We start from the raw sequence: 10,137 nt of genomic DNA on the forward strand, positions 1-10,137 counted from the left end.
AGACATCCCAGGCTGCGCAAAGGGAGGGGAACAGGTCCCCAGTCTAGACACATTATCCAAAAAAATAGCCATCTTCTTTAATACTAACCCAGCCCAGGAGCCAGCTGTCTGTCCCCAGTTGGGGAAGGGGTTCACTACCCTCTCCTCATTCCAAGAAACAGGGTCATCTCCCCATAGGCCATCATGGGAAGACACTGTTGTTCTCAGGCCACCTGGAGCATGGCTCAGCGCACAAATCTGTCCAGGGCAGATGGCTGGGCCCTCGGGAACTTGGCCTTCTCTTGCTTCTGTGGCTGTTGCTCAAGGCTCTGCCGGACTTTATCCTGGGTGGGGAGATGGGGACAAGGTGAAAAGTGGCAGGCTGGCAAGGGCAGAGGCACTAGCATGGTGCCACAGGCTGTGGGATACCTAGCCCACCCCCCAATGATCATTTACCCGGTGCTCCTTGTCCATGACCTTCCTCTTCCTCTTCACCAGGCTTGCTGTCGAGCTGCGGCCCTTCTGCTTTGGCTTTGGTTGGAAGGGAGCCTTGGCCTCGGGGTCATAGCCCTAAGCAGGGGGACAAGGGTGAAATCTTGAATGGCTTCAGGGGCCAGGAACTGTGGCAGCCCCCATCCGCTGTGCCTCCTTCTGGGGACATGGCACGGCAGAGGGTGTGGAGGGGAGGAGGACCTGAGTATTGGGGCCTGCTCCATACCAGCCTCTCTATCCGCTCCTTCTTCTCTTGCTCCAAAGAGATGACATCAACCTCTGCCAGGGCTCGCGGGTCCAGACAAATGAGCTCTGCAGGTACCTGGAGGTGTCACAGAGGCACAGGAAAGGGTCAGGAGCCACAGAAGAATGACCCAAAGAGGGATGAGTCCCACTCTTCCCAAGACCCCTGGGGCATGGGGAGCCTTCCCCAACCCCAACCCTACACAGGCTCATGCTCACCTTCTCCAGCAGGGCCTTCACCTCCCACTCCTGGCGCTGCTTCTGGCTCCTGTATGGATTACTCTCTAGGCCGTCAAAGTTGGGTTCAGCAGCCCCTAGAGGGATGGAGAAGCATGAAGCCATAAACAGAACCCAGTCCAGCAGCTGCAGCCCAACCAAGCCCTTTGTTGCTGGCTGTCCTGAGCCAACCCAAACTTCCACCCAGAGTTTATTCACATGGATCCCATCTCCTGTCCCACTCACCAGGGACCAGCATGCTGGTGATGCCGCCACTGTGCCCCACCCCCAGCACATCTTCAAAGGGGCAGAAATGAAGGCCATGCACATGGCCTGAGAGCCGGTGGGTGAGGTAAGGCTGCTCCAGGGAGGGTGGGCTAGCCTTGCCCTGCCCTGCCCATATGTTGACCACGTCACCCATGCCCGCAGCCAGCAGTCCCCGCTGGGAAAAGTCCAGATGCCCCGCTCCCTGGGGCAGGGTCCGAGCACTCAGAGGCTGGAACATCCCTCGTAGGTCAAAGATCTTCAGCTGGTGGTCCAGGCCAGAGGTGGCCATGTACCTGGTGGAGAGGGGGGTGAGCATTTAAAGGAATCTGTTGCATGGGCCTGCTGAGCAGGGCTGTGGCCAAGTGCAGGCATAAAGTTTCACTGGGGAGAAACAATTTTTATTTCCCTTTTACAGACGAGGAAACCGAAGCTCAGAGAAAAGTGATCAGGGTGAGTGGTAGAGCTAGAATTCAAATCATGCCTGTCTCTTCAGTGTCTGCCCTCTTAATCAAAGGGAGAGCACACACGCCCATCAGCCAAAGTGACCCGTTCCGCCGCATACAAGGGAGCGCAGTGGCTCTGCAAAGAGAAGGACCGACAGCAATGGTCAGGGAGGACTTCATAATAAAACTGGGATTGGAGCCATTGGAGGTCAGTCTCGAGGAAGCACAAGAAACACCTAGCAGGTACAAAGGAAGAAACATCACAGTGTGGAGGTGAGATGGAAACAGAGGTCTGCTTTCGGGACTGGTGGGACATGTGGGTAGCAGGATGAGGAGGGGAGTACTGGCAGGGGCTCCTGAAACTCGGACTGAAGATGCAGATCTCCAACAATGCTCTCTGGCGATGAGAGACAGACTGAAGGCTGCACGGAGTTGAGAAAAGCTGAGGAAGCCGAGCCGTCGTGCGGTAGAGGACCCCGCCCCACCCTGTGTTTCCCTGGAAGACGGGAGGGCCGCACTCTCCACGAATGTGTACTGCCGCTGCTTGTTTTCAGAGATTGGGAGTGTCTATCTATGTCCAAGTTGTTCCTCGGAGACGGAGGCTGAAGGGAGACCAGCAAGGCCGGGGGATGTAAGTTTACCAAAAGGCCACGGACTCTCTTCTTAGTCTTGGCTGTGAGCCCCAGAAGAGGGGACTGAGGGGCTCCTATGATAGGAACTAGCCCTGTGACGGGGCTGAACAGAGGCCCAACTGGATTCTATTCCAGACACAAGACCCTCAGGGCCCCAGCTCCAGCAGACGGGAAGGACCGCCAGTGCTAACTGGGAATTACCGAGGGCTCCTGGGACACAGGGTCACTCCTTTCAGTCAACCCACAACCGAAGGGCACATGCTGGCTACTCTCCCCCCACACACCCACCTTTGGGATTTACTGCACAAATACCAGCCCGCTGGCCGGAGGGCATCCAGGCTGCGCTACCACGCTTCTAAACTTGCAGAAAACAGTTTAGCTCTGAGAATCCAATCCAAACCTAATGCAAGCTTCCATAATGCCTTTTTGTTTGTTTGTTTAATTTGACAGAGATCACAAGTAGGCAGAGAGAGAGGTGGAACCAGGCTCCCCGCTGACCAGAGAGCCTGATGAGGGGCTCAATCCCAGGACCCTGAGATCATGACCTGAGCTGAAAGCAGAGGCTTAACCCACTGAACCACATAGGCACCCTTCCATAATGCCTCTTAAGGCAAACAGCAAGCCTCATCTCTGCGGCCCCTGTGGCCTGAGGTGCTCCTGAGGGCAACCAGAGATAAGCAGAGGTGGGCCTACAGTCAAGGACCTGTGCTGCTGTCCAGGTGTGGACCAAATCTCAGGGAACTAAGTGACTAGGCCTTGGGCACAGCAGTACTTGACCGAAGCATACCAGGGAAGGCAGACCACAGCTTAGACTCAGTGGCCCACAGAGAGCACGCTCCTAAAGCCAGCTGGCACAAATATGGAGTAAAAACGGCTGAGACAAATCACTTGGCCCCAAAGATACAACAACTATTAGAGGACCAGGGAGGGTGGGCCTGAGCATCTGGAAGGTTTTCATAAGTTGATGGCTACTAGGCTGTTCCTTTTCCTGACTTTGTTTAAAACCACTTAAAAATAAAGTTACGGGGGCACCTGGGTGGCTCAGTGGGTTAAGCCGCTGCCTTCGGCTCAGGTCGTGATCTCAGAGTCCTGGGATCGAGCCCCGCATCGGGCTCTCTGCTCTCTAGGGGAACCTGCTTCCTCCTCTCTCTCTGCCTGCTTGTGATCTCTCTGTCAAATAAATAAATAAAATCTTTAAAAAAAAAAAGAATAAAAAAATAAAAAAATAGTTACGTAGTTTACGCCACATATAGAAGATTCCCGTGCAGCAGTGTGAAGGGAGGAAGGCAGCTGTGGGAATGATCAGTCTGCCAACAGCACCCAGGACATGCCGGGAGAAAGAAGAACCAGAGGCGGGAAAGTGGCTGCGAGCATCATACATGTTCACAGGAGACAGCGAGGATGGAGATAAACAGACCTCGGAGAGCGCAGCCGGGACTGTGGACAGTAATGAAGTGACAGCACCAAAGCAAGTAGCATGAGCCTGGGCCTCCAGGAAGCACCCGGTAAACAGCAACTTGGTTCCTGCCCTTACTGCTGGCTGAGGACGATGGGGCTGTGTAGCTAGAGGTGTCAAGTCCAATTCTGGGTGAGAGGAAAATGTGGCAGAAAGGGAACAAGCAAGGAAGAGCAGGGTGACCTATCCCTTAACAGACACATTCGGTCTGGGGTGACAGAAGACAACTCAGCAGGAACTAAACGCATCTCCTGAATAATCATTTCCATAAACTCCAGTCTCCTGTTTCTGTACATAAAGTGGAATACCGCACCAGGGCAGGGCCGAAAGCCCCTTCATCCTTGGACCGCCCCCAGAAGCCCAGGCCCAGAGCCCAGCCCACAGCAAGTGCCTGGGAGTGCCTAACAAAGAAACGAATTAAGGGGAACACCCACTACTCCCATTAGAGGGAACCTGTGTACAACAGAACACACTGTGTACACACATACACACATGTACACATACGCCTCAGACGGCACACCAGGGCAGCTGCAAACTCTCAAAGAGTAGAAATTCTGAGCAGGCCCACCACTCCTACCCGTCACATCACCAGCCAGGCCTAAAGAGAACAATCACCTTTGATGACGCCAATGGCGAAAACCAGTGCTCCATACTCCCTGGGCACCAAGCCAAACCTGATATGCCTTAACTCGCTTTAACATTTAGGACGCCTTGGTGGACTACAGCCCACGCCCCAAACAAATCCGGCCACCACCTACTTCTGGACAGCCCTCGAGCTCCGAATGGTCTGGCCATTTTTAAGTGCCCGGAAGAAATTCAAAAATATTTTGAAACAGGTGAAAATTATACAGGAGATTCAAATTTCAGCATCTGCAGATGCAGCTGTTTGGGAGCACAACCCCACTCGTTCATTGGTTTCTTCTGTGGCCACTTTTGTACTACAGTAGCCTGGGAGAGCCGTCAAGACCAACATCACGTGTGGTATGTCATCTCTTTGTACCGCTGTGGGCGCATGACAACTCGTGGTGACATGGTTATAACTTGACAGCGTTTAAAGTGCCACCTAGGGCACCTGGGTGGCTCAGTTGGTTGAGCAACTGCCTTCGGCTCAGGTCATGATCCTGGAGTCCCGGGATCGAGTCCCACATCAGGCCCTCTGCTCATCAGGGAGCTGGCTTCTCCCTCTGCCCATTGCACCTTTCATTCTCTCTCTCAAATAAATAAAATCTTTAAAAAAAATAAAAGTGCCACCTATCTCATCATCTGTATGAAAGAGGTCTTAGAAGACAAAATAGGTAAGATCTCTCCACAGATCAAAATTAAGAGAAAAACATTTGCAAATGGGCTTGCTGATTCAGAACACTAACTGTGAACCTCAATTGAGCAAAATGTTATCCTCAAAAGGGAAACCCAATTCTTCCCATTAGAATACCTGTGTTACAAAAATACTACATTTGGTAACTATTATATTTTGAATTTTACTGCTTAAAAATCTGTGATACTTTGTTTTCTCTTTACTCAAATACCTATACAATACACTCAAATTTTCCTCTTGGCCAGCAAAACCTAAAATCTTTACTATCTGGCTCTTTACAGAAAGAGCTTTCTGATCCTTGAGCTAGACACTCATCCCTACTCTTGGGGTGAGGAAAGTGTGTGGCACACAGAGGTTACGAAATGTACCCACACTTACATGGCCTGTCAGTGGTTAACACCAGGATTTATTTACCTTCTTACTTTTTCTAAGTAGGCTCCACACCCATCATGGAGCCCAATTCAGGTCTTGATCTCAGGGTCTTGAGTTCAAAGCCTTAAGACCTGAGCTGAGATCAAGAGTCAGACGCTTAACCAACTGAGCCACCCAGGTGCCCCAACCAGGATTTAAACCTAGGCAGCTTGACTGTGAGTCTGTGCTCTTAAAGACACACTGCCTTCTATATGCTTCCACCCAGCTGTCACCTCCCTAGCAGCTCATGACCAAACAAGTGACTTACATGCCTGTAGAATCTACAGCCACAGCCCGGACCCCACCCCGATGACAGAGGATCTTTGCCAGTGGCTCCTTCATGGCTGGACTCCATAAGGACACAGTACCTGGATGTCAGGGGAGAGGAGCCAAAGTTATTAACAAGCCCTGAAGTGATTACATCTGGGAAGGACAGGGTTTCAAGGCCAAGGAGTAATGAGAGAGATGAATAGGGGCAACCTGAAGGCACTTGGAAAGTACAAACATAGAAACAAAGCAGGTCTAGGTGGTCAGAGAGTCAAAGCTCAGCTAGAGACCAACCATTGCTGTGTCCGAGGTGGATGACGGCATTGTAAGGGTTCTTAGTCATGACGTCCAGCCGTCCAGCCCGAGCATTCAGAGCTGCCACGATCTTTCCCACTGACACGTCCAGGTAGGTCAGAAACCCTGTCTCTGACTAACCGAGAGAGAGACACAGAATGAGTCCTGACTGCCCTCTGTCCTTCTACTGGGATCCCAGAGAAGCAACGGTCTTCTCAAGGGCTGCCACCCAATCCCTGTGCTCCATAGCCACTCACAGCTGTAGCCAGGAGGAAGTGGAAAGGCAGGAACTCCAGCCGTGTGACTCGGTCACAGCGGCGGATACAGTGGAGCTCGATGCCCTGGTTGTCATAGATGTGAAGCCAGCGATTCTGAGCGACAGCGAGCAGTGCCTCCGAGTGCAGAAACCTATAAGGAGGGGTGGAAAGGTTCACTGGGAAAGGGGGGTTGGGGGTAGTTATTCAATGAGGAAAGGGACGCCTCACTCCCACTAACCGGATGTCCCGCACTGCCTCCATGACGTTGATCTCACACATGAGCCTCTTCGTTACCCAATCAAGGGCGGCCACATGACCCCGATGCCCTCCAAAAGCAAGGTGTCTGTTGGGGGCAGGGGACAGGTACAGCGTCAGTGCAGAAAAGCACCCTGACCTGGACCATGTGAGATCCATCCCAGACCGGCCATTCCTCTATATGCTCACCCTCACATTCAAGCAAATCACAGGACCCTCCCCCCACCATCAGCCTAAACATACACTGGTCCAGCTGAGGAGAGCGTGACTGACGTGGTTAAGGAGATGAACCACATCCTAGTTCAAGGGACTCCTATCCAGCCTTACCTCCCAGTTGGGGAGTAATTCAGTCTGTAGGGTCCAAACTGCCTCAAGTTTAAATCAAAATGCTGAGAGAAGAAAGAGTGCAGGAAAAAAAAAATCAGGAAAGAAGTGGCTCCTTTCAGTTGTTCCCTCTTCTAATCCCCACTTCCATCTTGCTCTGCACCACCAATCCAGCCGGTGGCCCCTTTTCCACTCACCTTGGCTGCACTTGCAATATCCACAGCCTCCACAATGTCAGCCTGGTGTATCTTTGCTGTGTCCTCCCCATCCTCCCCTTCCAGAAACCTAGGAGTGAGTGCTAGCGTTGCAGTCAAACTCCCAAATACGCAGTGGGTGTACCAACATGAAAATGAGAAAGAAAAGCCCCATAAAGCAGGGCCTGGGGAGGCCCATATTGGGGTCCACTTACCCGGGTTCCTCAGCAAGCAGTAGTTCAGAACGAGCAGCTTTAATACTGATTTCCTCTTCCTCAGCCTCAGCCACCTCAAGTCGGCTTCGGGTTTTGGACTTCGAATGTGGCAGCTATAACATCGTTGGTCAGGGAAAAGCGGGCAAAGAAACAGACATTGTTTAGGGTCCCAGGAGAGCCACCCAGCACCCCCCACCCCATCCAACTCACCCATATACTCCCGGGTTGCAACTTCTCCCCACTCTCCGGCTGGTCCTCACCTTTTTGGATTTGTCAATGCGACGGAACTTCCGAGCCACCTCCACAGGGACGGGGGCAGGGCCTGGAAATGGATCCTGGGCCTGGGGAAGAAGAAACAATCAGCAAACAGGCTAGGGCTGACCCCAATCCTCGCACCCGTGAAGCACAAGACGACTTGTCCCACCACCTTATCAGGTCCCAGGCTTACCCCGGACACGCTCCGCTGAGGCTCAAGATTCCTCCCTTCTCGGGGTTTCTTCGGGAGCTGAGGCTTCCTGGAGATCCGAGACTTCTTTGCTATGTAAGAGTTCTTTGGCCTCTGGGGGCGAAGCTCACGATTCCTCTTCTTGTTACGAGGGGGCCCTGGAGAGGCTCCCGCAGCGGTTAGAGTGGTTTCTTCCTCCCAGTACCTCCGCGGTTTCTACGGGCACATCAGAAGCTCTAATACTCCGTAGCCCGCGCCCCGCCCCCCTAGGACCCCGCAGCTAGAAACTTCCCTTCTATCCTAGGAAGGAGACGTCTCTACCTTCCTCTTGGCCTGAAGTCTGTTCTTCTTGGGCGGGACATCCTTACTCGGTTTGGGGGCTGTTTCCATCTAATCCACCCGAACAACGATCCACGTGCAAACTCCTCTCAGCTGTCCCACAGACTGCTTGAAAACTCCCGGACGTCCGCCTTCCTTTATCCAATCAGCGACTACCAGGTCTGAAGCCTTCTAGGCGCCATCTTGAATAAGGGCCTATTCTCTTGAGGGGCGGGGCAGGCCTTGATCCCGCAATCTGGAGCAGCAGCTTATGCCGGAGTAATGAAAGAAAGGTAGTCTGGAGCTGGGGCCTAAGTAACGGTGCGCATTCTTCTTCCGGCTTCGTGTCCCGGTCTTGCCTAAAACATCCCGAGTCCAGTCTTCTGGCGGAACGCCATTCATTAAACACGCCAGAACTACAGTTCCCGGCATGCGTCAGAAGACAGCTTCCGGCGCCGTCTTTTCCCAGCATTCTTTGTTTACTTCCAGGTTTAGTAATAGTGAAGGGAGAACGTGAGTAGGGTTGGGTTACGGTTGAGGGCTTTGGGGTCTTGCTGCGCCCGCCACGCCCTAGGGCCAGAGTAGAGAGCTCTCCGGGACGGGGTGAGGCTGCGGTGCTCCGGGAGGCTGCCACTCAAGAGTGCTGTCATTTCCTCAGGCCAGGCCGAAAGGGGAGTTCGGGTACCTTCCACAGTGTGAGACCAAGCGCCCCTCTCCCGCTCCCCGCAGGCCTTCGTCCCCGCCATGGCTGAGTTAATCCAGAAGAAGCTACAGGGAGAAGTGGAGAAATATCAGCAGCTACAGAAGGGTAAGGGAGCAGGGTCGGTGCGGCCTCGCCCCAGTCCCTTCACTCACAGCCCAAAGCCAAGCCAAGAAAATGATTTTCACTCGAGGCACCGCGTGCGTTTCCTTCCCCGTCACAGTGCTCTTCCCCACCCACTGACCTGCCGCGGCATCCTTGTCTACTTCCTCAGCTCCATTTTCTTCTTACCAGGATTGGGGCCAGGCGGCCCATTTGAGGTTTCTAATCAAGCCTTTTTTTCCCAACCCCCAGACTTGAGTAAATCCATGTCAGGACGGCAGAAGCTTGAGGCGCAACTAACAGAAAATAATATCGTGAAGGAGGTGAGAGAGGACTTGTGGGGGCGAGGAGGGACCTGTACCGGCTATGGTTCTGATCACGCATGTCCCCTCCCTTCATCAGGAGCTGGCCCTGCTAGATGGCTCCAACGTGGTCTTTAAACTTCTGGGTCCTGTGCTGGTCAAACAGGAGCTGGGAGAGGCTCGGGCCACCGTGGGGAAGAGGCTGGACTATATCACAGCTGAAATGTGAGTCTTTGTTCTGCCACCCAGCAATGCACCTGACACCGCTGGCATGAAGGGGTTGAGGAGCCACTGTAGAGTAGCTCCCGGGTAGCCTCCTCTTGTCCAGTTCCTCCAAACCCTCCCCCAGATGTGAGGTTTTCCACCAATCTCTTCCTTGCCTTCAGTGTTCTCAATAAGTCCCATGAATTTCTCATTTGCGTTGTCTCTCTTCCCTCTCCTCAGTAAGCGATATGAATCCCAGCTCCGGGACCTCGAGCGGCAGTCAGAGCAACAGAGGGAGACCCTGGCTCAGCTGCAGCAGGAGTTCCAGCGGGCACAGGCAGCCAAGGCGGGGGCTTCCGGGAAGGCCTGACCCTGTGGTGGGGGGAAGGGGAGGGGAGGGAATGAGGCAGCTCTAGGGTCTATACTGTAGTTAATAAAATGTGAAAACATCTGGCTGTTTTCTGACCAGCCACTTTCTGTCATAATTGTCTCCATCTGTTACCTGGGGCCCTTTCACTTTATTTATATATTGCGTGTATTACTCTGTCTGGTCCAAATTCTTGTAACTGGAATCTCTCTGCAGCAGAGTAATCCTTTTTTCTTTCTTAAGCCTTAAAATCTGACGTGTCCCAAACCTACTTCTTGCCCGTATATGCAACCCTTAATTCTTCCTTACCTTGGTTGGCACAGCACTTCAGGAAACCTGAGAAGAGCATTTCCAACACAGCAATTGTTGGAAAGATGAGTTTAATTACAGAACTCACAGTAACCTAAACTGAGATCTCAGGACAGAATGTGGTGACCCT

The 10,137-nt window shown here is 52.9% G+C and overlaps 2 protein-coding genes across 5 annotated transcripts; one reads left to right on the forward strand and one right to left on the reverse strand.

The window, feature by feature from the left end:
- Positions 1 to 57: 57 nt before the first annotated feature.
- LOC111152170 (WD repeat domain 46) lies at positions 58 to 8,524 on the reverse strand. The gene is made up of 15 exons (XM_022510530.1): positions 8,027 to 8,524; positions 7,709 to 7,921; positions 7,521 to 7,601; positions 7,261 to 7,373; positions 7,049 to 7,136; positions 6,855 to 6,916; positions 6,511 to 6,615; positions 6,273 to 6,423; positions 6,016 to 6,151; positions 5,723 to 5,822; positions 1,177 to 1,490; positions 934 to 1,028; positions 698 to 793; positions 436 to 549; positions 58 to 323 (listed from the first exon to the last, which is right to left on the reverse strand). Exons 1-15 carry the CDS (start codon positions 8,093 to 8,095, stop codon positions 225 to 227), a joined length of 1,836 nt encoding a protein of 611 aa, XP_022366238.1. The 5' UTR covers positions 8,096 to 8,524; the 3' UTR covers positions 58 to 224.
- Positions 8,328 to 9,813, forward strand: LOC111152172 (prefoldin subunit 6). Of its 4 annotated transcripts, none has more exons than XM_022510536.1 (5): positions 8,328 to 8,344; positions 8,753 to 8,831; positions 9,078 to 9,148; positions 9,228 to 9,352; positions 9,572 to 9,813. In XM_022510536.1, exons 2-5 carry the CDS (start codon positions 8,768 to 8,770, stop codon positions 9,699 to 9,701), a joined length of 390 nt encoding a protein of 129 aa, XP_022366244.1. In that variant the 5' UTR covers positions 8,328 to 8,344; positions 8,753 to 8,767; the 3' UTR covers positions 9,702 to 9,813. The 4 variants fall into 4 exon arrangements, with proteins under 4 accessions (XP_022366244.1, XP_022366242.1, XP_022366243.1 ...); XM_022510534.1 differs by lacking the exon at positions 8,328 to 8,344 and adding an exon at positions 8,495 to 8,536 and having other exon boundaries at positions 8,682 to 8,831; XM_022510535.1 differs by lacking the exon at positions 8,328 to 8,344 and adding an exon at positions 8,504 to 8,536.
- Positions 9,814 to 10,137: the final 324 nt, after the last annotated feature.

This window comes from Enhydra lutris, unplaced genomic scaffold (genome assembly GCF_002288905.1).
Source record: "Enhydra lutris kenyoni isolate GAN:26980312 unplaced genomic scaffold, ASM228890v2 scaffoldscaffold28, whole genome shotgun sequence".
In the NCBI taxonomy this organism is placed as follows: domain Eukaryota; kingdom Metazoa; phylum Chordata; class Mammalia; order Carnivora; family Mustelidae; genus Enhydra; species Enhydra lutris.